Below are 27,725 nucleotides of genomic sequence, written 5' to 3'. Positions count from 1 at the left end.
CCTCGGAGGCTGCGTCGTGAAGACTTTCCATCAGGGGCTGTTGTTTTGCCCTTTGAGACCAGCCGCTCTGGCAGCATCTTAGTGGGAGCCAAGAGTCAGATGTTCCTTCCCTGTGGGATGATGGTGTCATTGTCAGAAAGCGCCTTCCATTTCTGATCATCTGCTGCTTCTGTCACATGCAGACTGGCTCTCACCAGTGCCAACGCCTATTCCTGCATGTCAGCTATGGCACAGGGCCTGGGGACTGTCTCACGCTCCAGCACTTAGGCATCACCAGCCACACAAAGACAGCCTGTTTTCTTCCTTCCTCCCCGCTGCCATGTCACTGCTGAAGGGCAAAGAGCTTTTGAGATGGACTTTCAAGCTCAGTCTCTTCACAGTTCTCTGGTATTCCTCAAATCTGCAGAAGTAAGATACTTGGGTCTGCCACGACTACCAAATTCTCTGTCCCCTCTTTCCCAGTGTAGTCATGATTAGTAGACCTGGATGTATCATTTCATGTTTGTATTAACTCCTGTCTGGTTCTCCAGTTTCCCATGAAGGCCTCAAAGAGTTGATTACACACTTTTCATTTTTGGTGCTTACTGTTTCTCTTTATTTTCTTACATAAGTCATATAGGAATATATCCTGATTGTATAAGTTTCAAATAATATAGAAGTTTACAGAGCAAAGCTGAAAACCTGCACCATCCCGCTCCAGTTCACTCCTCCTCAAGGTCGCACTGCCCACGGCTGGCTGTGCCTCCTCCTAGTCCCCTGTCTAGGCACCCACACTGCACAGCACATGCGTCTGTGCAGGTGTCATTTTTTTATTTTTCATTTTTTAGATGTAGATACTACTTTGCAAAGTAACAAATTTAGTATGTTTTTCACTTGGAACTGTTTCATGTTAGGATATACAGCTCTATCTCATTCATATATAACCATATACACACACATTATATAATGTTTTCATATCCTAGACTTTTATATTCATAAAAAAGAGATTGTCCTATACACATGGTTCTGCACTTTGTTTTTTGTTTTTTTGTGAGTGGTTTTGTTTTGTTTTTTTGTTTTTTTGGGTTTTTTTTTTGAGATGGAGTCTCACTGTATCGCCCAGGCTGGAGTGCAGTGCTGTGATCTCAGTTGACTGTAACCTACACCTCCTGGATTCAAGCGATTCTCTTGCCTCAGCCTCCCAAGTAGCTGGGATTACAGGCACATGCCACCATACCCAGCTAAGTTTTGTGTTTTTGGTAGAGATGGGGTTTCACCATGTTGGCCAGGCTGATCTCGAACTCCTGACCTCAAATGATCCACCCACCTCGGTCCCCCAAAGTGCTGGGATTACAGGCGTGAGCCACTGTGCCCAGCCTACTTTGATTTCAGACACAGAATACTCAGCACATACATGCCTTCCTTGGTTTTACCAACAATTGTGTCCTCTTTCATAATTTGGATGTGCCAAAAATATATTAGCCAGAAGCCCACTAGAGAACATTTTGTCACAAGTACACTTCTCATCTATCTGTGTGAGAGTCCTGTAATTGAACCTCATATTCTGTGGAGGAGTAATGAAATAGGAAAGCCAAAAGTTATTACACAGGGAAAAAGTGCTGGATGGAAAGGAATGGCAGAGAGGATTCTTGGGTGAGGAAGGGCTAAGTGGCTGTTGTTTCCTCTTGATTCATTTCCAAAACTTTCTGGTGATGTGGGTCAATAGTTATTATTAGCTCAGAGTTTTACCTTTCAGTTTCAGCTTTAGTTTTACCTGAAGCCCTTTTGACAAGTCATTCCAAGTGACAGTTCCATCTACACATGAGCCCAGAGATTGTTTCTGGGTGGGACAAACTGTCCTTTCGAATTAGAGATGCTCTATCCCTAAGTGATTCATTTTCTTTGAGCATCTCAGCTCATGTTTAATTTCTTTGCAACTAGGTGTGTGAATGCTGCTCTTACTTCTGTATAAGGCAGGTGTATACCCATACACCTGATATTAATAAACTATTGATTTCATGTTTTGTTGCATTGATAAATTGACAGCCTAGGCAATTTGTTTTCCTCCAGAAGTACTGCCTCCCTAATTAAATAGACCTCATTTAATTGTGGGGTCATGTTAACCAAAATTATATTTCCCAAAACCTTGAAAGTGTTTTTTAAAAAACTTTTATTGTTTTGTTTCAGCATTCGACATTGCTACACAAATTGAGTCATGCAGCCCAGCAGCCACCGAGTGCCTACTGAATTTCCTGTCACCCAGAGCCTGAATTTCCTGTCACTGGGCATAACGTTTTAAAAATATTATTGTTTTTTTAAACCCTGGCACTGAACCAGTTTTTATTCTTCATCTTGACTTAATGCCTCTCCATTCTCTTCTCTCATCTTCTCCTGGCTCCACTCACCTCCTCTGTAGCCAGGAGCCCACAGTTGGCTATTTCGGCCGTGTGTCCAGAGTCTGGAATCCCTCGTCCCCTTGGGCTTGCACTGTGGCCAGTTAGCTTGCCCATCCTCAGCCTCGGCACCCTCCTTGTTTGTCCCCTCCCTTCCCGGTGCACCCTCCAAAGGTGCACCCCTCTTCTCTGAGGTCAGCCCCACTGCCTGGCCCTCTGTCCCCTCCTCCAGTGCTGTTGGTGACTTTGCTCCATCAAGCATCGTCTTTCTCTCTCTCTGTCTCTCTCTCTCATATTTTCCGCCTTCAACTAGTTGCTTCCTCTGCAAAAGGGAAAAAATAAAACAAACATAGTCGAGGTTCCCTTAAATGAAAGATGCTTTTTCTTAATCCTGCTATTCCCTCAAGCTGTTATTGTATCTCATACCCTTCTGCCACAGTTCTTTAAAGTCTAGTCCAAACGGGTTTCTCCACCTCCCTACATCCCAGTACCTACTTTAAATAAATAAAAATATTAAACATACAAGTGAAAGTGCATATGGTAAATATTCAATGAAGAAAGATGGAAAATAAAAAGCCCCTTCCCCATCTGACTGATGGGGAAATTATTAATTAATTAATTGAGTCATCAGTCCCGTTTTAGAAAAAATAATATATATTGATTTTATATATTGTATTGTGTATATGTATAACATATATATATTGTACACATACCCACACCTGCAAATATATATGTAATCTTCTAAATTTTACACATATGGAATCATACGGTGGTCTGACCTTTTTAAAAAAATTTGATAACATATCCTAGCACAAGAATCCAAAAACAGGGGTTGCCCCTGGTGAGAGGATCTGAACTGTTGAGGGATGAGGTAAAAGTGCAACTTCCTGGAGGCGGCGGCGAGGCAGTCACTGGGCCGGGGTCCTGGGCCGCCGCGCTGCGCTGTCTGGCGGCTCCTCACAGCTCTGCTCCAGGCTCCCGTGCAGGCAGCAGTGGGACATGGCGAACTTGGGCTGCAGGGACGTCCCGGGCCCGGATGAGGACAGTTTTCTGTACTTCGCCTACGGTAGCAACCGGCTGACGAGAGTATCCACCTCCGAAACCCCTCGGCGGCGGGCTTCTGTGTGGCCCGCATGCAGATCGAGACCGTCCTGGCCAACAGGGTGAAACCCCGTCTCTACTAAAAATACAAAACAGCTGGGCGTGGTGGCGGGCGCCTGTAGTCCCAGCCACCCAGGAGGCTGAGGCAGGAGAATTGCTTGAACCCGGAAGGCGGAGCTTGCAGTGAGCCGAGATTGCGCCACTGCACTCCAGCCTGGCGACAGAGCGAGACTCCGTCTCAAAAAAAAAAAAAAAAAAAAAAAAAGGAACATATGTTGTAATAGAAGTTAAAGTTTCAACTCAAGAAGGAAGAGAAATAACCTGTCAAAGATATCTGATGACAAATTACGAAAGTGCTCCTCCGTCTTCACAGTATAAAAAGATTATTTGCATAGGTGCAAAAATAAAAATGGTTTGCCGCTGGAGTATCAAGAGAAGTTAAAAGCAATAGAACCAAATGACTATACAGGAAAGGTCTCAGAAGAAATTGAAGACATCATCAAAAAGGGAGAAACACAAACTCTTTAGAACATAACAGAATATATCTAAGGATATTCTATGTGCTAATATAAAATATTTTTAACACTTGAGAACAGGGATCTGGAGGATCTCCATGTTTAATCCATTTTCAACAGTGCTCTGAAGGAATATCTCCCTTGGGTGACTCTTTGTTTTCAGACTATAAAAATAGACCGGGTTAGGAGTTAGACAATTTAAAAGGGGGATATGGGGCCCTGAAGTGTGTGACAAATGAATGTGAGTACCCCTTATGTAAACACTGAAAGCTCTTCTCTTGACTTGATCTTAAGTGTCTCCTTGCTTTGGTAAAGGATAGATTTGTAGCTCGCTTGATGATGGTGCTGGTGAACTGCTCTGCTCTGAGATTTTTAAAAATCAGATTAATGAGAGTAATCTGCAGATAATTGATAATAACATTTTGAAAACTGGAAAGATGGTATACTGTTTTTAGAGGAATAAACATATTTGTGGTTTTAAAAAAAAGAGCAACTTCCTTTGCACTGTATACCCTTTTGTATTATTAGGATTTTATACTATGTTTATATGTTGCCTATTTAATAAATCACTTAAAGTTATATATCTTGAATATCTTTCCATATTAGCATGTACAGACAGAACTCATGATTTTGTGGATACGGGCAGACTATCTCTGGAAGGATACAGAAGAAATGAGGAAAAGCCTCTTGAGGAATGACTTGCAGACTGACCCCAGGTCAGGTATACTTCCGGCATACCTTTTGTGCTGGTTTTTGTTTGCTTGTTATCACATACAAATATTACACAAAATAGGCTTCAAAAGAACTAGTTATATAGATGTACCATGATTTGTATAATTAGTTCCTTATTCATGGATATTTAGGCCATTCTGAAGTTTTAAAGTTACTATTATTATTATCATTATTACAAACAGTGTCACAGGGAGAATCCTGTACATATATCTGTAATACGGTGGTGATGTTTCTTCTCTCCCTGTCCCACACCCCTTTCCTCTGTTATTATCTGTACACAGATCTCGTGATGGCGCTTTCTGACTACTCATCCTTGAATGAAGTGATTTTTCCTTTGCACGCAGTCTGGCGGGGAAGGCCAGGGTCAGGTTCCACTTTCTGGAATGTTCTCATGACCCAGGACATGGTTAAGAGACTCCTTTAGGCAGAGGACAGGCAGGTGGAGGGCTGTGTGCATCTCAGTGTCTCTTCTGTCTCCTGCCACTCGGACAGGCCAATTCTAGCACGCAACTTGTCTGTGAGTATCCTCATTTATCCTCACTTCCTCTGCCCCTCAGGACCAAACCGTGTGCAAAGTAGCTTCCATCACCCTGGCACCCATTCCTTCTGGGGCAAATAATAGATATGAGTTTTGCACCTCAGTGTGAACCTGTTACCTTAAAGAGATAAATTTGGTTGATTTTTTCTGAGATATAAGGGTCCTGTCTCCATTCTTCCATCCTCCCTGTTCCCTCTCACTGCTTTGGCATGCCTTCTGCCTATTTTGTGTAATATTTGCATGTGATAACAAGCAAACAAAAACTAGCACAAAAGATATGCGGGAAGTATACCTGGCCTGGGGTCAGTCTGCAAGTCATTCTTCAAGAGGCATTTCCTCATTTCTTCTCTATCCTTCCAGAGATAGTCTGCTCATATCACATATATGGAGCTGTGGGAAACTAACCTAAAATGTGGGGCGGTGGGGGGGGTTTAACTGATCACCACTTACAACTGTGCTCTGTCCAATCTCCCATCCCTATGAGGGAGGCAGAAATGGAGGGGTCCCATAGCTTTCTTCTCACTTTTAGCTGTTAAAAATTGTGGTCTAATCGAGTCTAAAATTACAATCATATCTATTCAAACCACCCACCCCCATCATGACCTGGGGGCACCTGCAGTGGGCAGAGGGCATATCTGTCTTTTACTCCTGTCCCTTCACTTTTCCTCTTGGAGTAGAGAGGGATGGGTCATGATCAGGTTCAATGACAGCTCCTGCCCCTCCTTTATCAAAGTTGGGGACTGGGAGAGGCAATGGAGAGGGAGGGTAACTGTTTCCTTACTGAACTTCCTATGTTATGGTTCTTTCTCTGTGAATGCTCACGGCCTCACTGGCCAACACTAACCATCTTAATAGCTGGCACCCTAAAACAGGCTCTTTGAGGCTGCCAGGTAAGTTCTTCAAAGAGGCTGTCTCACATACATGGCTTCCCCAATGTGGCAGATCAAGCTGCAGGTTGACCTCCTCCAGCCCCTTCAGCCTCTGCCTCTGTGTACACCCCACAGCCTCTTATGCTGGGCTCTCCTTGCCCAGTGATAGGAAACAAGACAACTCAAGGCTGTCACCTTCCATGTGCACTTGCCCATGGGAGACTCACATGTCCCTTTCAAGCCAGACTCTGCAATTTCTCCCAAGGCTCTTTGCCCCTGCTCAGCAGGCACAGGGCAGATCAATGCATCAACTATACCTAAGCAGCTGACCAACTGGTAAATGAGGCACCAGCCTCCTCTTCTTCAAGTAAACTCCAATCTTTAATGATGTTTCTCTTGGGGCCCATTTCATGTGGCTTGCAGGGGGCCGTGGTGGGAAAGGAAAAACTCCAACACTCCTTACTAGGCCAACTAGGGTGGGAAGGTGGGGAGTATGTGCTGATAGCTGTTAAGGTCAGTTGTTTCATCTTTAAGAAAGCCCTAGAAAGGAATTCTGGCCTGTTGTTGGTGACTTTCTATACAAGGTGCATTATTTATCCTTCATAATCCTCAGCTTTCCCCTTCCAATTCTACTCTAACAAACAAGAAAGTCCCACTCAATATACCATTTTTTAAACATAAATGGTAGCTAGCATACTGATGCCACTGTGCTGCATCTTAATATCTTAGAGATTATTTCATATCAACTGACTTAATTCTGCCTCTTTAAAAAAAATTTTTAAGTATTTCATTATATTGATATATTTCTAAATTAGTGCCCCTTTAAGGAGTATTTAAGTTGAACACTTGTTGATGTTTTATTTTTTTATTTACAACAAAAAGATATCCTTCTGGGATATCTTCATATCATAGATATGAAGTTCATAGATTGTCTGGGGGTTGGATGTGTATAGACAAAAAGAATTATCCAGATAAAAGTTAGACTAGGAATAAGATAACAGGAATGTCTCATTTTAGTTGTGGGGCGAGTTTATGACAGGCCTAGTTAAGCTTTGCTGAACCTCTATCAGCTGTGTGGAGTAAGCCTAGCTTAGGATGGAGCTGGTGCTCACATAGACCACCAGCTGGTAGAAACATCACGAATAGATTTCAAGCAGAAATGTGCTCAGGTGTGTTTTCAGAAAAGCCTTGCCATGTGAATTTAAATTCACTTCTGTTTGGGACCACTCTTTTTCTTTCTCACAAGCAAGGCTGTGATTCTATCTCATATGATGTCATGCACACAGGTGCTGCCTCTCCCTGATCCTGGATCTGAGATCCTGAACGACACTATGACATGTTCCCTCTTACTTGAAAGTTGTGTGTGCCTTGGGTGCAGGCACTCAGTTTCCCTGAGGAGTGGGCTCCTGCTCCATGAGGGACACTCAGCATTCTTTTCATAGATGTGAATTCCTGCCTGTTCCATGGAGGGGTTCAAGGGGAGGCTGGACAAGTGCCCAGTGGGAAAAATGCCATGGCATGGAGGCAAGCTCACGAGGGGGTTAGAATAGATGGTCTTCGGGACCCCTTTCAGGCTTGTGTTATCCTTCCTTTAAGACCTTGGAATTTGCTCTGTAGAGCAGCAGAGAGAGCATCTGCTTTGGACACAACACCTGAGCTTGAATCCCACATCTGCCGCTTCCTTGCTGGGAAGCCCGGGACAAAGTCTCCTAACCTTCCTGGGTCTGTTTTCTTACCTGCAAATGGCAGGTACTGATACCTACTGTAATGGGATATTTATTTGTTAAATAAATATCATTTCGATAACCTCACTGAAAAACATTTAGGCCTGGAGTAGATAAAACCTTCTTCCCAACAGCACAAGCCCCACCTTTTATTTCAGTATTTTCAGTTTTGTCTGTCTAAGCAAGATAAAGTTCCTATTGGTGGCTCACTGGTTCTAAGGAGTTTGTGCTAGGAGTTGGCAATGAACACTGTTGGTTGCCTACCCCACAACCATTTTTCTCTTCTTCCTTCCTAGGGAATTCCTGTTTGCTAAGGAATCTACTTCTCCCCATCAGAGCTCTCCCTTTAAACTAAAGAGCTTCTGCACAGCAAAAGAAACTACCATCAGAGTGAACAGGCAACCTACAAAATGGGAGAAAATTTTCACAACCTACTCTTCTGACAAAGGGCTAATATCCAGAATCCACAATGAACTCAAACAAATTTACAAGAAAAAAACAAACAACCCCATCAAAAAGTGGGCGAAGGACATGAACAGACACTTCTCAAAAGAAGACATTTATGCAGCCAAAAAACAGATGAAAAAATGCTCACCATCACTGGCCATCAGAGAAATGCAAATCAAAACCACAATGAGATACCATCTCACACCAGTTAGAATGGCAATCACCAAAAAGTCAGGAAACAACAGGTGCTGGAGAGGATGTGGAGAAATAGGAACACTTTTACACTGTTGGTGGGACTGTAAACTAGTTCAACCCTTGTGGAAATCAGTGTGGCGATTCCTCAGGGATCTAGAACTAGAAATACCATTTGACCCAGCCATCCCATTGCTGGGTATATACCCAAAGGACTATAAATCATGCTGCTATAAAGACACATGCACACATATGTTTACTGCGGCACTGTTCACAATAGCAAAGACTTGGAACCAACCCAAATGTCCAACAATGATAGACTGGATTAAGAAAATGTGGCACATATACACCATGGAATACTATGCAGCCATAAAAAATGATTTCACGTCCTTTGTAGGGACATGGATGAAATTGGAAATCATCATTCTCAGTAAACTATCGCAAGAACAAAAAACCAAACACCACATATTCTCACTCATAGGTGGGAATTGAACAATGAGAACACATGGACACAGGAAGGGGAACATCACACTCTGGGGACTGTTGTGGGGTGGGGGAGGGGGAGGGATAGCTTTAGGAGATATACCTAATGCTAAATGACGAGTTAATGAGTGCAGCACACCAGCATGGCACATGTATACATATGTAACTAACCTGCACATTGTGCACATGTACCCTAAAACTTAAAGTACAAAAAAAAAAAAAAAGAAATCAAACCATTTCTAATCTAGCAATGGGCCTCATTTTCTCCAAAAGTGGTGGTCACTCCATTCCTTTTGCTAGTCTCTGGGTTAGGAATGAGCCTGTGATGCAATTTAACCAATAACACAAGGGGAGGTTTGGTGTGGGAAAACTTTAGAATAACGCTTTCCCATTTCCTCTGGACATGTTTGTTTGCAGACACGGGGCAATACGAGAGACTTTCCAAATGTAAGGCAGAGCCTGTAGGTAGGCAGCCCGTACTCCTGACCTTGGTTGAACTTCAAGTCCCTCAAGTTAGGAAGATTTTCCTTATTCTTCTAGTCAGTTTGGGATCCAAAATATCAACTTTTCAAAGTTGCTGTGATGATTAGAGATCATGCATATAAAGCTCTTAGCACTGAGCCCAGCACACAGTAGGTACATAGTAAATGGTAGCTGTCAGTGTTACTGAGTTCAGTATCACACAGCCCTGCATAGAGGTAGAAGGCAAGGAAACATCTGTCCAGAGAGACCGCAGTTAGAGCCAGAGTCAGTGCCCCCCACAGTCAAATCTGGAGAGGGCCAGAGAGAGCTTCCTAAAGAATTAGACTCTGAAAACAAGGCACGGCCCCAAACCAGAACCTTCATTGTCTGAGGCTGAAAAGGGCAGCTGGTACCAAGGCTCTCTCACCTGAGCCCCCACAGCAGCATGCCTAAGGGGCCACATGGGCAGCCATGCTTAGTGTAGCAGCCTTGAGGGCCGCTGGAGCAATGGCAGCCCACCACCCCCTGAGCCGCCCCTTCGTACCACTTCAAGCCATGTGGAAGCCAGGACTGGTCCCAGGGTGAACACAGAGGGACCCTGAAAGTTTTGCCAGCTCCAAAGCATTCCTGTCACTCATTAGAGCCCTTCTGTGATCAAACTGCATTTAGGTACTCATTGTGTGACTTGAGAGATGTGACACCATCATTAATACATCAAACGTTTGACTACAAATCTATCCATGTATAAAGTATACCTGTTCCAGCTCCTCGGTGCCTGTGTGTGAACTCCTCCCTCTGCAGTGTGGTAAAGTTCCCCTATTCTCTGCCTGCTCTCCAGTTGTCTCTCCTCTCCCCACGCAAACCCCCAATGCTCTATCCATGTTCAATGTCGAGCACCGTTTATGTTGTTCTTTCTTTTCCTACTCCTTCTGCCTGCAATGCCCTTCCCTTCCTTGGACACTCAGAAGTTTCTTCTTATCCCTCAAGATTCAGCCTAGCTCTCCTTTGATATGGGCCCTTTCCCCAGTCACCCTCCAGGTGGGAGTGACTACTCCCTTTGGTTAACCTAATGCCCATACACACTTCTGTTAACTAGAACACTTTCTAATACTTGTGTCCATTTTCCTTGTTTATATTGCCCACTAAACTATAAACTCATAAGACCTGGGGCTGTATGATAGATGTTCGTGTTTGGCTGAGAGTAGCTGATTAATAAATGTTTGTTGCATGAACGGGTGGATGGATGAGAACCAGTGTGTATCCGTTGGGCTCTGGTAATGCAGAGATAAAAAGCCCTTTCCCTGCCCTCAAGGAACTCACTGTAGATGACAGAAAATTAATACAAAGGAACAATGACATGTGATGAGTCAGGGCGCAGTATGACATGTGAGCTCCATGGAGAGGCACCCATCCCCTGGGGGAAAGAGGTGTGTGTTTTGGGGTACTTCCTAGAGGTGCTAACACACCATCCTGATCTGAATCCCTTTGGGCCAGCAGGAGTCAGCCACACAGAAATAAGAGGAAGGGCACCCTAGGCACAGGGAGCAGCAGGTCCAAAGTGTGAGTAGCAGCAATGAGGAAATGGCTCAGAGTCCACACAGTTGGAGCAAAGGAGAAATTGTTGCAGAACTTTCCCCTTAGTTCCGGTAAAACTGGGCTCTTGTCACACGACCAGGAAAGATTAGGCTTGCGGACACATAGAAGGGTGAGGAAAATGGAATTTATTGGATGAAAAGGAAAAAGGAAAAATAATTCTCAGCAAAGCAAGAGAGAGTCCTGATAGCAGGTTTCCCGGCTCACAGATTGAGTTCCAGGTCAGCACACAGGAACAGGAGAGGCCAGGCTCCTCCTCGCTGCAAACGGTGCAAACTTCCCAAAGTTCCATTCCGCTTTCCCAGTGCACAGGTGGGCATTATTCAGAAAGAATCAGTCAGGAAAAGGCGGGCCTCATCCAGGACCAGCAGTCCAATTTTTGTCTTTGTTTCTGGTATTTTTTGAGACAGAATTTTGCTCTTGTTGCCCAGGCTGGAGCGCAATGGCACGATCTCGGCTCACTGCAACCTTCGCCTCCTGGGTTCAAGCGATTCTCCTGCCTCAGCCTCCCAAGTAGCTGGGATTACAGGCACCTGTTACCACGCCCAGCTAATTTTTTTTGTATTTTTAGTAGAGATAGGGTTTCACCATGTTGGCCAGGCTGGTCTTGAACTCCTGACCTCAGGTGATCCACCTGCCTTGGCCTCCCAAAGTACTAGGACAGCAGTCCAGTTTTTCAGCCTTCAGGTTGTTTTAGACTTGGAGGCAGGGTTTCACCAGGGACCCTTGGCTGCCTCCTGTCTCTAAAATGTTGAGGGGGAGGCTGGGATACAATGAACAAGGCAGGGAGGACCCATCACACAGGGCCACATCCCCATAGGGAAATCTGGATTTTGTCCTGGGGAAACATGGACTAGTTTTTTGTTTGTTTGTTTGTTTTTTGAGATGGAGTCTTGCTCTGTCACCCAGGCTGGAGTGCGGTGGCACAATCTCCGCTCACTGCAACCACTGCCTCCCGGGTTCAAGAGATTCTCCTGTTTCAGCCTCCCAAAGAGCTGGGACTACAGGCACACGCCACCACGCCCAGCTAATTTTTTAATTTTTAGTGGAGATGGGGTTTCACCATATTGGCCAGGCTGGTCTCAAACTCCTGACCTCATGATCTGCTCGTCTTAGCCTCCCAAAGTGCTGGGATTACAGGCATGAGCCACCATGCCCAGCCCATGGACTAGTTTTAAGAGGGAACAAGATAGGTTCTGTATTTTTAAAGATTGCCCCAGCAGCATTGTGGAGTAGGCAGTGAGGCGAGGGTGGAGGTGCTACAAGAGGGAGTGAAGAACTAATGAGGGCTGGACCAGCAGGAGCAGTCAGGTGTTCGGACCAGGGAGGCACTCAGGGGGCAAACTTGGTAGGGTTTGACCACTATGCATAAGTGAAAGCAGAGGCCAGCACAGATGCCTGCCAGGTTTCCACCCTGGCCGAAAAGGTACATGAAGTTGCATGCAGGCTCAATGAGCAGGTATGGAGGAAAGAGGGTGGCTTCAGGGGAGATTCAGTTTTGGTTTCCTAGGGGCTGAGAGGCCTAAGGAATCCCCAGGTGGGTCTTTTCAGTAGGCAATGAGATAGCCATCCCTGAAGCTTAGGAGAGAGGTCCAGATAAGGAAAAACACGTGATGCTCATCAGTAAAAAGCTGACAGCTGGAGTCATGTGTGGAGCTACGACCTCTCAAGGAGTGGGTGTGTACACAATGAGAAGATCAAGCCCCAAGATAGACCATATGTGTAGGCAAAATTCTTAACAAAGAGACTGAGACAATATCCAATAGAAAGAGCAAAAAGATCATGCTGCAATGGGCATTGGGAAAACTTCCAGAGGCCTGCAGTGATCTACAAGGTCAAATCCTGCACAGTGGGTAAGTAAGGAAAAACCCTGAAGAATGTTTGTTTGTGGCCACATTTTTTGCAGCCCTCATCAGCCTGTGAGTACAAATGAAGTCACATTGGCCGGGCACGGTGGCTCACGCCTATAATCCCAGCACTTTGGGAGGCTGAGGCGGGCAGATCACAAGGTCAGGAGATCGAGACCATCCTGGCTAACACGGTGAAACCCCGTCTCTAGTAAAAATACAAAAAATTAGCCGGGTATGGTGGCGGGCGCCTGTAGTCCCAGCTACTCGGGAGGCTGAGGCAGGAGAATGGTGTGAACCTGGGAGGCGGAGCTTGCAGTGAGCAGAGATCGTGCCACTGCACTCCAGCCTGGGCAACAGAGTGAGACTCCGTCTCAAAAAAAAAAAAAAAGAAAGAGTAACCACACGTTTCACTAGCTTGCTGCCAACCATCTGTAAAGCAGGACTGATTCTCCCCTAAAAAATGCCCTCACTTCCCACCCTCCAAGGTGTATTTTCTGAGAGTGCCTGGGAGTGTCTCACGCAAGCCAAAGGAGAGTCCACAAGTGTTAGTCCACACGCACACCCTCTTTCCATCCACAGCATTTGACGCATCTGCAGCCCCCATGGCGGCTTCCCATTGAGATGCCCTGAGGTCCATGCTGGGTTTCAGCTCCTGCTGTACAATGTACAATAGAGGCTTCTATGCTTGTCATTTTTCACTGAGTTGAAGCCACAGCATTTTCTGAGAAATGGAGAGGACACCCGCTCTTTGCCATCTGTTTGTCTCCCATTTTCCACATGGTGCCTCACAAAAAATTGCCTTTAGCTTGTGCCTTATGGCCATCTGTCCTAAGGCTTCAGACACCAGGCAGTCCCCGGGACTGAGTGAGAGGCAGATAATAGTCTCCCTGGATCCCAGCCTCTTGGGGCAGGTGACTAATTTGCAAAAGGTCAGGATACCTAGCTAAATGGTTATTTGGTGACATAGAGGCCATGATTAGTGTCTGCCAACAATTCAGCAGAATGGTTGACAAGGTCAGATGACAACAAAATGAGAGAATGGAGGTGAGAAAGATACAGACAGTAAATTTCATGAAAGGGCAGAGGCAGGAAAGCAGGAAATGGGGAGTGGTGGTGGTGGTGGTGGTGGTGGCTTTTAACTTGAACACAGTGGCAGGCTGAGGAAGAGGCAGCAGGAAGGGAGGAGCCAACAACAGACCGGAGAAGAGAAAGGCTCTGAGTGAGTAGCAGTGCAAGTCGTGTGGATAAACCTCAGGCTGAGGGAACCTAAGGCAACAGCCTGAGGGCCCTGAAACAGACCCTGGACCTCCTGGCAGGGGCCTCTGGAAGGAGCCTGGCCACAGGGTTCTGAGGTAAAAGAATGAAAAAAGAGAGGAGGCTCAGACTCTGTGGCAGAGCCTACTTTGGAGGGAAGTGGGAAGTCCGGAGCCCTGACCACGTGAGGGGCCGCCCAGCCCTGCCACATCCTTTTCTCTGGACAGAGCTGTCACTTAGCTCCCCCTCTGTGACTCAGAATCTGGCTTTCTCATTTTGCCATTTTAATTCTAGTAACGATGAGAGTCACAGTAAAAAGCTGCTTCTGGGAGTGGATATTCTTCCCTTCCCTTGATCACAGTATGCTTGGGATTCCTCTTACGTGGCAGTGGTGGTGTCCAGCTCTGGCCTTGGCCCCGCCTCTTTGAAGATACTCTGGTTTCACCATAAAACTTCCTGGGGAAAGGATGATTCACGTTTAAAGGACATAGTTTTTCCTTGATTTGTTTATTTAAGCTACCATACACTAGAGGGGGCCGGAACTAGACCCAGGAGTAGAAGACTTTGCTTTGCGGGATAAGGAGAATGGGCACCCTGGGGAAGAGCGAAAGATTTCCTACTGTTACAACCCGTGTCTTATAACACTTGAAGTGAATGTGGTGTCTGAGTTACAACACTACTTCCCCTCACAAACACTTAAAAGCAGAGGGTCACAAACATAGGCTCAACCAGAAAAAAAGATTCTCATTTCATCTGTAGTTTTGTATCAAGGATTGTGTTGGAATTTGCCTCCATATTAAACTGCTGTTCAAGGGTTACCAACTCAAATGGTTATGGGGTGAAGCCGGTGTCTCAGGCATGGGCCTGTCGTTGGGACCTGTGGCAAACCAAAGGCACAACTTGCCCTATACAAACGGGGCAACAGCTGTCAGCCCCAGCAGCTTCCACTAAAAGGTGCAAGCTCTGTATTGCCCGACCTGACTTTTCAGAGAGAAGTTTTAAGTCCGAATTGTTTTGTGAGACCTCCAGATTTTTAAATACTGAGAATGAATTCCATTAAAAAGATCACAACAACGAACACCCACCATACAGTCCAAGCAAAACGCTGTGAGAGCAACCTTCATGAGGAGTGCAAAGTCACAGTTTCAATTTCACTTCCTCTAAAGAGATTTCAAAGTGTTCTGTTTCTTAAGTGATTCTGTTTGCATTTTAAAATACAACTGTATCTCCTAGAGGGAAAACAAGAATTTGCTCTAAGAAGTCACTGCCTCCTCAGCCCCTTTGTGAGTAAGCACTTTATGCTTCCCCAGAGGTGACTAAACTCTGATCATTGCCAATGGGCAGGCACTCCCCAAATGTCCAAGGACAACAAAGATACCCAGAGTGTCTTTCATAGCTACCAATGATTAAATAGCAAGTATTGCATTCCTAGGCATTGCTAACTAGTGAAGTATACCAGATGGAAATGTCTTTGAAGCTGTCCCTTTAAAACTCGAGCAAGCTACCAGGCAAACTCCGCCTCCAGGGAGGTTCCTTATTAAATAGGAGCCAACTGGCTGGGTCGGGGCTCAATACCCCAAGCAATACCTGCAACTGAGGATTCTTCCCGGGGAGACCGCAGCCCATCGGCATGGCTCAAGAGTTTGTGAACTGCAAAATCCAGCCTGGGAAGGTGGTTGTGTTCATCAAGCCCACCTGCCCGTACTGCAGGAGGGCCCAAGAGATCCTCAGTCAATTGCCCATCAAACAAGGGCTTCTGGAATTTGTCGATATCACAGCCACCAACCACACTAACGAGATTCAAGATTATTTGCAACAGCTCACGGGAGCAAGAACGGTGAGTTTCATTTTAAACGGCTGGGGAAAGGCTCCCGGATTGCCTTTTCTTGTCAGAGCTGTGCCTTTCTTTAGGATAAGGCTGCGGCTCCGTACTTCAAGGCGTCCAGAGGGCTGTGCGGGGCGGGGGGTGTGGGGGAGGGCGCCTTAGAGAGGATCTCGGTCACTTGAATGAGCGGCGGCACTGCAGCCAAAGGTCTTCACGGAGCAGAAGAGGGAGTACAGCTGATGTCTGCTGTGCGGCAGGGTAAGTGGGACCAGCAGCTTGCCGGTGAGTCCCTGGGGAATTATCTAGAGTCTTTGTTTTAAGCACTGCTAGGAAATGACAGTTTTCAGCTGTCAGGGCTGGAGGTGGAAGCTGGGGTGGAGGGCCGGGTGTGATGTGTTTGTTATTTAACATGAGATTCATGTTCTTCATTCTTTTCTCTAGGCTTTCTTTTTCTAATTTGCTCATTCTTCCTTATCTAATTCCTCCCACTGGAAAAATCTAATGTACCATTATCTGCCCCTTGTTCTAAATTAATTATGGGTGTTTCCAGGCCCCACATTGTAGGGAATCACAGCCTGGAGTTCTGGCCTGGCTCTTATAATGGCTGGCTGTGTGATCCTGGGCAAGTCACCACCCCAGTAGTCCTCAAAGATCCCAGCTGCAAGACCAGATTAGGTGACCTCAGAGTCGCATTTGCTACGAATAGACTGTGGGACCCTCTAAAAATTGCTCTCCTCCATCCGAAAGACTTCCCTCTCTTCAGCATCCTTGGCTTTGCGTCCTGGGCTTCAGGAGGGATGCCAACCACATCACCTGTATCAGTTCTGCTGTGAGGTGGGATGAGAAATGTCCCACCAGCTCAGCTAAGTTCTCTTTTACGATGCACGAATTCTACAGCACAGTGTTGGGCCAAGCACATATCCTATTTCAGTTTTAGTTTGACTTACAAGGTTGTCTCTGGGTTCTGAGTATAAAGCATTGGAGGTTGCTTCTCCCCTTCTCTCTAATAAGAAGTCAGCATTTTGGTGCAGAAAGGGGGATTAGTGTGTTACCCTACTGCTGTGTGCTGAGGTCCTGGAGTATACACAATGACGAGAGAGGCTCTTGCTGCCTAGTGGGACCACCAGCTGCATAGGATGCCCAGGCCCTGAGAGGTGTAAAGGGCAGTGCAAACACTACTATGGGCCCCACTGTGGCTGCCACCCTGAGGACCTTTTAGCCATTGGTTCCCAAACTTTGCTGCACATTAGGATCACCTAGAGAGCTTTTAAAACAATCCTTATGCCCAAATTATGCCCCTCAATAACTAAATCACAATGTCAGAGGTGCGAGCCAAGCATTAGTTTTGTTTGTTTGTTTGTTTTGAGACAGTTTCATTCTTGTCACCCAGGCTGGAGTGCAATGGTGCAATCTTGGTTCACTGCAACCTCTGCCTCCTGGGTTCTCCTCAACCTCCCAAGTAGCTGGGATTACAGGCGCCCACCACCATGCCCAGCTAATTTTTGTATTTTTAGTAGAGACGGGGTTTCACCATGTTGGCCAGGCTGGTGTCGAACTCCTGACCTCAGGCAATCCACCTACCTCGGCCTCCCAGAGTGCTGGGATTACACGGGTGAGCCACCACACCTGGCCAGCATTACTATTTGGAAAAATCCCTTGGGGATTCCAATGTGCAACACAATTGGGATTATTGTTCTCAGTCCAACAGCATCTATTCTCCAGGAGGTAAAGCAAACCTCTTCATGTGTTCATTTAACAATTGCTTTTTTTTTTGAGATGGAATTTCGCTCTTATCGCCCAGGCTGGAGTGCAGTGGTGTGACTTTGGCTTACTGCAACCTCCACCGCCCAGGTTCAAGCAATCAAGTAGCTGGGATTACGGGCACCTGCCACCACACCTAGCTAATTTTTGTATTTTTATTAGAGACGGGGTTTCACCATGCTGGCCAACCTGGTCTCGAACTCCTGACATCAGGTGATCCACCCACCTCAGCCTCCCAAAGTGCAGGTGTGAGCCACCACACCTGGTCAACAATTGCTTTTTCATTTCTTTGTAGAACAACAATATTTCTTGTAGTAATCTTTTAAGGTTTTTGTTTGTTTGTTTGTTTGTTTGTTTGTTTTAAGAGACAGAGTCTTGCTCTGTCACCCAGGCTAGAGTGCAGTGGTGCAATGATAGCTGACTGCAGCCTCGAACTCCTGGGCTCAAGTGACCCTCCCACCTCAGCCTCCCGTGGCTGGGACTACAGGCATGAGCCATCATACCCAGCTAATTTTTTAAGTTTTTGTACAGATGGGGGGGTCTTGTTATGTTACCCAGGCTGGTCTTGAACTCCTGGCCTCAAGCTATCCTCCCACCTCAGTTTCCCAAAGTGCTGGGATTACAGACGTAATCCACCTCAACAAGCATGTTTTTCATTTTTAGAAAAATGTTTTTCACAGATTCTTGAATTCTGAGTGCATTCCTCCTAGGGGAAGAACAAGTCTTTTAAAGCTGCATGTTTGATACCCAACAGGGAAGTGTTTGTATTCAAAGGGTCTGAAAGCTCCTGAGGGTTTTTTTTTTTTTTTTTTTTTTGAGACGGAGTCTCCCTCTGTGCCCAGACTGGAGTGCAGTGGCGCAATCTCAGCTCACTGCAAGCTCCGCCTCCCGGGTTCACACTATTCTCCTGTCTCAGCCTCTCAAGTAGCTGGGACTACAGGCGTCTGCCACCACGCCTGGCTAATTTTTTGTATGTTTAGTAGAGACGGGTTTTCACCGTGTTAGCCAGGATGGTCTCGATCTCCTGACCTCGTGATCCACCCTCCTCAGCCTCCCAAAATGCTGGGATTACAGGCGTGAGCCACCGCGCCCGGCCTGAACTTGCAGTCTTAATTATTCTATAAAGTAGCTGTATCTAGTAGGTAATCAGCAGGACATGATTATGGAAAGTTAGTAGCTTCAATCAAGCCATGTAGTTGGTAAAACCTGTTTTTGTTTTGCTATAGTCACAGCTCCTAAATTAGTGCCTTCATTTATTTCTCCTCTAATGCACTTTTCTTTACATAGATCTGAGTTTCTGACCTATATCATTTCCCTTCTCTCTGAAGAACTTCTTTGGGCATTTCTTGCAAGGTGATTCCATTGGTAACACATTCCCTCAAGTTTTGTTTACCTTAGAAAGTATTTCTCCTTCACATTTGAATGATGATTTTACTGGATGCAACAAATATTTTTAAGCACCTACTATGTACCAGACACTTTTATGGACATTGGGGAAAAAATTCTGCCTTTTCTGCCATGAAAAAAACCCTTCTGCCTTTGTTGAACCTATATTCTAGTGGGGGAGACAAACAAATACAGTAATAAAACAGTATGTTGGGAGTTGGTAAGTGGCACGTGCTATGAGGAAAAGAAGGAAAGGTAGGGAGGAAGCAGCAGGGCCCAGTTTTAAATGGAGCCATTGGGTCTCACTGAGAAGGGAACATTCGAGCAGATATCTATAGGAGCTGAGGGAGATGGGTGTACACAATTTACAGGTAGAGTGAATGCAAAGGTCCTGGGGTAGATGTTTGCCTGGCAGGTTTGTGGAATAGTAAGGAAGCCAGTATGGTTGCAGCACTGTGAGCCAGTAGGAGAGTTAGTGGAGGTGAGGTCTGAGAGCTAATGGGAGCTTGGAAGAACTGTGACTAGTACTCGGTGTGAGATGAGATGCCCCTGGTGGGTGCTGAGCAGACGAGTCACTTGATCTGACCCCATTTTGAAAGGGCCACTCTGGCAGCTGTGGGGAGAAGAGACAGTAGGGCAAGGGTGAAGGTTGAAGCTGGGAGACATTGGGAGGCTATAGCAGTTATTCAGGTGACAAATGAAGGTGGCTTATACCAGGGAGGTAGCCGAGGAGTGTTGAGAAATTGCTTTTGAGTAGTTGCATTTGTGTAACCCTAGCTAGCGTACAGGAGATGCTGCCTGGCTGAGGCTGGGGAAACCTACTGCAGGAGAATAAGAACCACAGGATTACCAAACTCGTTTTGGGGTGGCAGTTCTTTCCTCTCCTTGACAGTAGTGGACTCTCAAGTTCCTCTAAAGAGGAGGCTGGGACGGGAAGGGACAGGAGGGGAAGCAGCACAGGGTATTTCCTCTTCTTTGCTCAGCGTTATCAACAGTACTTCTTGCTTTGGTTTCACTGCCACAGCCCCCCCGTGCCGTCTGTACAGCCTGCCATTCAGCTCCCGTTAGGGGTACCATTCACTGATACGATTTATGGCAGTTTTGCAGTTGTCCAGACTAGAGGATGGGTGTAAGGGTAAAGGAGCCTTTCGCTTCTTTGCCAGACACTGAGCACAAAACGCCACACTGGGAGCAGCCTGGTCACATTTCAGGGTCATCTCAGGAGGCTGGGGGGCAGCTCCAGGGCTGTGGGTTTTCAAAGCCTCAGTTATCCTGTGAGAGCACAGGAAATAGCCATGGAAATGTGCAAGATTTGTTTTTAATTTTTAGACTTTATTTTTAATGCCTACCTTCACCCAGACCCCTTTTTTAATAAAAGTGCTGTAAGAACTTATCCACAATAATTAAGCCCCTTTTCTCACCTTTCTCACTTTTTGGACAATTTGCTCCAATTATTATGCTTTCTGAGGAAAGCCCAAAGCTTTGAAAAATAGTCTCATTGCTTTCTGCCTCCACCTCTCCCTCCCCTCCAGTGCGTTCCTGGTACTAGGGGAGAGGCCCGCTGGCTCTGATGACGCGGTGACCTCCATGGGGCTTGTTTCTTCACTGCCAGGCAGCCTTGGTGGAACACCCTTGGCCTAGAAATTCAGCCACGTTGAGGGTATTTCCTCCTCCCTCGCGATTCTAAAAGCCCTCTGGAATTCTGGAATGTGTCTGCTCCTAGCAGCAGGGAGGAAGTGTGTAACTAGAGAGGAGCCTATTCAGCAGGTGTCATGACTGTGGCTTGGCGTGGGTGATGCACCCTCGTCCGGGGTGACTTAACCATCTTATGATGGACCAGCGATTAAAGGAGACTCAAACACCACTACACCCCCCTGGTTGAGGACAGAGCTCACCTGTGTTGTTTTGTTTTGCTTTCTTTGTTTTGCTCTGTCGTCCAGGTGTGAGTGCAATGGCACCATCACAGCTTACTGCAGCCTCGACCTCCCGGGCCAAAGCAATCCTTCCACTTCAGCTTCCTGAGTAGCTGGGACTACAGGCATGCACCGCCATGCCTGGCTAATTTTTGTATTTTTTGTAGAGACGGGGTCTCACTATGTTACCTAGGCTGGTCTTGAACTCCTGGGCTCAAGCGACCCTCCCACCTCAGCCTCGCAAAAGTAGTAGGATTACATTCATGAGCCACCGTGCCTGGCCCTCACCTGTGTTTTAACAACACAGAGAGATGATTGTATTTAATAAACCGTGGACCTGAAAAATCAGAGACTTAATGCAAATACTTTTCCAGCTGTATTTAGAAACGAACTCCTTCCTTCCTGATTGCCGTGACCCAGTTTACAATCTTAGGTGTGGTCCCTGACGCAGAGAAAGCAGAGTTCAATCTAGGTGGTCTGACTGCAGCCAATCAGAATTCTCCTTCTGAAACATGTTTCTGTAGAGTGAAATTTTTAAAGCCCTTTGACAAGTTGGACAAGCTCATGCATAGCACACAACTTGAAAACTCTTCTGGTGTAAAAACATTCTTGAGTTAATAATGTTACCCCTTATAACAGAAAGGAAGTCCTGTCCTGTAAGCATATACATAAGGAGGTTTTAAAGTGATTTGAAAAGTTTGGAATCACAGGAAATATTTAGTGGTAGGATAGAAATGTTCTTTCTAATCTAGTAATGTAGTAATGTCCTGGGTCGTGTGCTTTTTTAGGTGCCTCGAGTCTTTATCGGTAAAGATTGTATAGGCGGATGCAGTGATCTAGTCTCTTTGCAACAGAGTGGGGAACTGCTGACGCGGCTAAAGCAGATTGGAGCTCTGCAGTAACCACAGGTGAGTGGCAGGTGAGGTGCTGGGCCAGGAACATGGAATTCTTCTGTCGTGGTTTGTTATACTGTAGGACAGCATTCTGGCTGGGGAAAAAATGATTTGGGGTGAGTTGAGGAACGGTGATGTCAATCACTTATGAATTTCACACTTTACAAAGAGATCGTGTCAATGAGAGAAATCCTTTCACTCAACCTTCATTTAACAAATATTTATTAAGCATGTGCCAGACACATGAGAATATAATGATGCATAAAATGATAACCTGGAGCTTAGGTAGACAGATCAAAAACAAGCAAATCCTGAAATAGAATAGAATAATGTGACAGAATATGTCAGGGAGTGGGGAGAAAACTGAGCTAACATGGTAAGGGAGGGCCTTTCTCAGGAAGGGTTGAGCTGAGACCTGGTTAACAAGGAGACTGCTATGCAGAGATGAAGCAGAAGAGCTTTTCAGGCAGAGAGAATAGCAAGTGCAAAGGCTCTGAGGTGGCAACAGGTAAGGGATGTTCGTGGAACAGAAAGAAAGCAGGAATAGAGTGAATGAAGTGCAGTGAAAAGGAAGAATAGCGAGAAAGGTGGGCAGGGGCCAGAGCACCCAGGCCATGGTAAACAATTCGGATTTATTCAAAACGCAATGTGAAACTCAGGTCATTTTGACCTTACCTGTGTTCACTTGGCAAATCAACTCTATTTAATTGGCTTCCCAAAAGCCAAAACAAAGTTTTCTAAAATCAGTAACCTTAAAGGAGATCTTTGGCTCTGTGGAAAACCACAGGGTGATGAACATTTCAGAAAGGAACCGTGATGGTTTTGGAGTCTGAGCTCCTCCCCAGTTCCCCAGCACAGCTAGCGCTAGCTAGCTCCCCAGCAGGCCAATTCAGAGACCTGTACCCAGAGAGATGTAAATGCTGCTTTAGTTGAGGGAGAAATGAATGGTTCTTTAACCAAAATGTTCTTTGGAGGGGTATCTATTGCCTGCTAATTAATAACTCATTTCTTGGGCAATGAGTATACATTATTTGTGATGGTTACTCAGCATAGCAACAGAAGGGGGAAAAAGGTCTGAAAAAATACCACTGATTTCTCTGAAATGAAATAGTCAATGCTATAAATCTTCTAATCAGAATTCTACGATATCATCACAGCAGGTGCACCCTATGTCTGTCTGAGTTCACTTCCTGGCCTTACCACTGGTACTAAAAGCACTCAAACCCAATTAATGGTGGTACCAAATATTTCCTATTCTGGGACATGTTTAGCAATTTAGGCTTAGATTAAGAATGAGAGAAGATGGGAAATGTTATTTCTCCAACTGCTTCTATTTTGGTGTGGGCATTAGAGTCCCCCATATTCAGAAAGTCTCCTTATTTGCATTTGGCCTTTTCCTTCAGTGTTCTATGCTGTCAGTATTTTACTGGCAGCTGCATCTCAAGGCCATCTGCAACAGTGTGTGTTTAAATGGCAGGTGTAAGTGTTCTGGTAATGAGAGAAAGGAAGGATTTTGCCTTACAAGGAGATCCCTTCTTTCTTTCCTGGCAGAGCAGGCCCCATGCTGACGTCCCTCCTCAAGAGCTGGATGGCATTGCAAATGATGACAGCACTTCTGGTGGATGAATTTGGGGGCACAAACAGCTTTTTTCCTCTTTTGGCTCAGTATTTAAAAGTGGACCAACTTGCTCTTAATCACAGGGCCAAGAAGGTTGACGGGCCATCTTGGTTCTCTTCTGGATGTGCTCTTTGGTTTTCAGAAGACTGTGACAAGTTCTGGCCCAGGATTCGCTCACTGGCCCTCAATTGTCCTCTTTGGCACGTGTTTCTTACTGTTCTCCATGTGTCGGCATGTCTCTACCTCTAAGCCAGTGTTTTTCAACTATGTTTATCCAGACTCCTTCTCCACAATGATGAATCCACAGTTGGTTATCTGCTACTGCCCATTAGCTAAAATCATTTTGCTGCTTGACTTTATGGAGTCTGTATTATGAAATCAGTGGGTATTTTGAATGTGTTCTTTCTAACTACATGCATCTCTCCACTCAACTCCACCCCATCCCATCCCACCTTGAAAATCACTGCTCTGAACCAGTGTTCTCCACCTTGTCCTCCACAGATCTCATAGGAAATGTTCAACAATTCTGTGAAAGGTCACAGGACCCAATTGGAGAAATCATATGAAAAGCATAGTTGGTCTTGGTGTCATATGGATCAGAGGCACAAGTGCAGAGGCTGTGGTCATGCGGAACACTCTGTTATTTAAGATGGCTATCCAGATAATCCTGAACACTGTGTATTTATTTTATTTAGACTACCAGCAAAGATTAAAGCATGAAATGTAAAACATCTGAGAAAACTTACAGCCCCCTACACCAAGAGTGTATCTGTGAAAGAGCTCCTACACTTCGAAAACTTAAGAATCCCTTATGATGAAGTTTGCCTGTTCTAGAATTGTAAGATTAATTTCCTTCAGTCTCTAGTGACAACACTTAATTTCTTTTCTAATAAAAAAATACCTATAGATGATTCAGTGATTTTTGTCCAATTCATTTCCATGTTCTCAAGACATTAAGGAAAGTTATGCGAAATACACTAACTTAAAACTGTGTTTATGTTTGGCCCTGCCATTATAAATAAAGACACGTGCTGCTGTCACTCACTGAGTACAAATGGTTGATATAATTTTGAAATTTCATATTGAAATAAATGCCAGCCCCGGCTTACTGAATAATGCTTAGGGTTTAATAACAGTCTTTTTCATTTCATATTCCTTTTTGCCATTTTCCCACTTAAGGCCCTTGTACTTCTCGCTTCTTTCTTTTGTGGGCCCTAACCACTCCCTTCAACCAGGATTGCTATGGATAATTGTTCAGTTTACACACTGCACAATATGAAAGCCCCCCCACCGGAGGTTATAGTATCTGATCCACTCTGGACCACTTGCCTGCACTTTCACACTCCTTTGTCCATGTTCATTGTGTTTCTTTCTCCTGAGATGCCTTTTCTTTGTTTTACTTTGAAACTCCTCCTCGTTCAAGGCCTGATTTACAGATCGTTTCCCCTATATTTTCTCTCTCCTCTCATGGCCTTTTGACTGAAAAATCATCGTTCCCTCTTCTGGAATTCAAAAACACTGTGCATGTAGATACTCTACAGCTCTTATCAGGCTATGTTGTAGTTAATCATCTGTATTGGTCTCTTGCCAAATTCAGAAGTACCCAAAGGCGACTGGGCGCGGCAGCTCACACCTGTAATCCCAGCACTTTGGGAGGCTCAGGTGGGTGGATCATGAGGTCAGGAGTTCAAGACCAGCCTGGCCAATATGGTGAAACCCCATTTCTACCAAAGGTACAAAAATTAGCCAGGTGTGGTGGCACGTGCCTGTAGTCCCACCTACTCGGGAAGCTGAGGCAGAAGAATTACTAGAACCTGGGAGGTGGAGGTTGCAGTGAGCTGAGATCGTGCCACTGCACTCCAGCCTGGGTAGCAGAGCGAGACTCTGTCTCAAAAAAAAAAGTACCCAAAGGCAAGAACCTAGACTTAACTATGGAAACCCAGTTCCCAGCATAGAAGAGCTGTTTTATCAAAGCAATATATGCATACGATTTAAAAAGCCAAATAGTACTAAAAGTCTTTCCTGCTCTATCTGCCTCAAACCCAGGTCCTGGTAAAGTACCTTACAGGGCTGTGTGCCCCTCCCCAAGGGTATTCCCTCTCTTCATCCCTCCATAGAGGTAACCACTAGTTCATTTTTCTTGTAATCATTCTGATACTTTATAGTTTTACTCCTTGTAATATCTCTAAGCAATACATTTTACTTTTGAAAAACAATAACACCGACCTAGCTGTGTAAGAAAAAGGTGATATCACAATTAGACGAACAATCCCAAGAACAGGTAAACTGAACATTGACTCTGAGTTATAGACTGGCTTCAGCATCCCTTGGAAGTTTTCCAGAGCCTCTTCTGGGGAAGCAGAAGTGGTGCTGAGTGAGTCCTTGGAAACACGGCACCCCACAATCAGGGAGGCTATTGTGTGAGCCAAGCACGGGGTGTCCCCCAGAAATATGGTAACGGCAGAGGGCTGCTCTGCATTTTCTGCTTCTAAGCTCAGCATGTCCCTGCCCCCAGCTTTCAGGAGGAGATCAAAGCACACCCACACCTCCTCAGCTGGCCAGCTGTGTAGCAGGGAGAACGGAAATGTCATCGGCACCAGGCAAGCTAAGTACAGATAAGGATCTGCTTCAGGCCCATTTCAGCTTTCTGTCCTCAAGTTAAAAACTATACAACTACAGAGAACCCTCAACATGGAAAATTACACTGCTCCAATCTGGACTGCTGCCCTCTGTCCTGAGGCAGGCAGAGTTCTCTATCTGGGATCTCCCTTCACTGTCATTCTGGGGATTCCCTTTTTCTCTCCTATGTTGGATCTCCTCTTTCCTGTGACCCACATGTATGAGTTAGAATACATGTGAAGGGGGCCAGCCCCTCCACACCTGTGGGTATTTCTCGTCAGGTGGGATGAGAGACTGAGAAAAGAAATAAGACACAGAGACAAAGTATACAGGAAGAAAAGCGGGCCCAAGGGACCGGCGCTCAGCATACGGAGGACCCACGCCGGCACTGGTCTCTGAGTTCCCTCAGTATTTATTGATCACTATCTCTACTATCTTGACGAGGGAGATGTGGCAGGACTATATAGGTAATGGTGGGGAGAGGGTCAGCAGGAAAACATGTGAGCAAAGGACTCTGTGTCATAAATAAGTTTAAGGAAAGATGCTGTGCCTCGATGTGCACGTAGGCCAAATTTATGTTTGACTTTACGCAAACATCTCAGTGCAGTAAAGAGCAGTATTGCCGCCAGCACGTCTCACCTCCAGCCATAAGGCGGTTTTCTCCTATCTCAGTAAATAGAATGTACGATCGGGTTTTACACCAAGACATTCCATTCCCAGGGATGAGCAGGAGACAGATGCCTTCCTCTTATCTCACCTGCAAAGAGGCCTTCCTCTTTCACTAATCCTCCTCAGCACAGACCCTTTACAGGTGTCGGGCTGGGGGACAGTCAGGTCTTTCCCTTCCCACGAGGCCATATCTCAGGCTGTCTCAGTGGGGGGAAACCTTGGACAATACCCAGGCTTTCTTGGGCAGAGGTCCCTGTGGCCTTCCGCAGTGCACTGTGTCCCTGGGTACCGGAGACTGGAGAATGGTGATGACTTTTACCAAGCATACTGTCTGCAAACACATTTTTAACAAAGCACATCCTGCACAGCCCTAAATCCATTAAACCTTGAGTCACCACAGCACATGTTTCTGCGAGCACATGGTTGGGGTTAGGGTTACAGATTAACAGCATCTCAAGGCAGAAGAATTTTTCTTAGTACAGATCAAAATGGAGTTTCTTATGTCTTCCTTTTTCTACATAGACACAGTAACAGTCTATCTTTCTTTCCCCCACAACATGCTAGGCTGCTATAACAAAGATATAATGCCTGATAGAAGCTTCTTTATCAAAAAATTCCAGAGGCAGGCAGGTGGCATTTGCTCCAAGGGGTCATGACTGACCCAGGGGTCCTATGTACCACTTCTGCTCACATCCCATTAGCCAGAACTTAATGCCATAGCCCCACCAGCTGCGGGGTAGGCTAGGCAGAGGGGCCCCTGCCTGGGAAGCCTCTTACCTAACTAAAACTCACTAAAACTCAAGGAGATCTATATCAAAAGAAGGGGAGAATGGCTATAGAAAGAAAGTTAGCAAACTGCATCTTTCTCTTTTTTACTGTTTTTCCTCTGAGCCCCAATTTTCTTTCTCT

The 27,725-nt window shown here is 45.6% G+C and overlaps 2 protein-coding genes across 5 annotated transcripts in view; one reads left to right on the top strand and one right to left on the bottom strand.

Annotated features, from left to right (window-relative positions):
• The first annotated feature begins 14,077 nt into the window (after positions 1-14,077).
• GLRX (glutaredoxin) lies at positions 14,078-24,439 on the top strand. 2 transcript variants are annotated; one of them, XM_004042282.4, is made up of 3 exons: positions 14,078-15,969; positions 21,806-21,925; positions 24,030-24,439. In XM_004042282.4, exons 1-2 carry the CDS (start codon positions 15,763-15,765, stop codon positions 21,917-21,919), a joined length of 321 nt encoding a protein of 106 aa, XP_004042330.1. In that variant the 5' UTR covers positions 14,078-15,762; the 3' UTR covers positions 21,920-21,925; positions 24,030-24,439. The 2 variants fall into 2 exon arrangements, with proteins under 2 accessions (XP_004042330.1, XP_004042331.1); XM_004042283.5 differs by having other exon boundaries at positions 23,462-24,439.
• Positions 21,375-27,725, bottom strand: part of RHOBTB3 (Rho related BTB domain containing 3) — a 106,513-nt gene continuing 100,162 nt past the window's right edge. For all 3 annotated transcript variants that reach the window (XM_055387176.2, XM_063705877.1, XM_063705878.1), the window contains exon 12: positions 21,375-22,001. In XM_055387176.2, coding sequence (XP_055243151.1) covers positions 21,982-22,001 — 20 coding nt within the window. In that variant the 3' untranslated portion in view covers positions 21,375-21,981. The remainder of the gene's footprint in view (positions 22,002-27,725) is intronic.

This window comes from Gorilla gorilla, chromosome 4 (genome assembly GCF_029281585.2).
Source record: "Gorilla gorilla gorilla isolate KB3781 chromosome 4, NHGRI_mGorGor1-v2.1_pri, whole genome shotgun sequence".
Taxonomy (NCBI): domain Eukaryota; kingdom Metazoa; phylum Chordata; class Mammalia; order Primates; family Hominidae; genus Gorilla; species Gorilla gorilla.
This window is presented reverse-complemented; position numbering and strand designations above follow the sequence as displayed.

Excerpts from the sequence above, each read along its gene's own strand:
- GLRX (XM_004042282.4), top strand. The coding sequence starts at position 15,763 with ATGGCTCAAGAGTTTGTGAACTGCAAAATCCAGCCTGGGAAGGTGGTT. Across the intron at positions 15,970-21,805 it reads AGCTCACGGGAGCAAGAACG|GTGCCTCGAGTCTTTATCGG; the intron begins GTGAGTTTCATT and ends GTGCTTTTTTAG.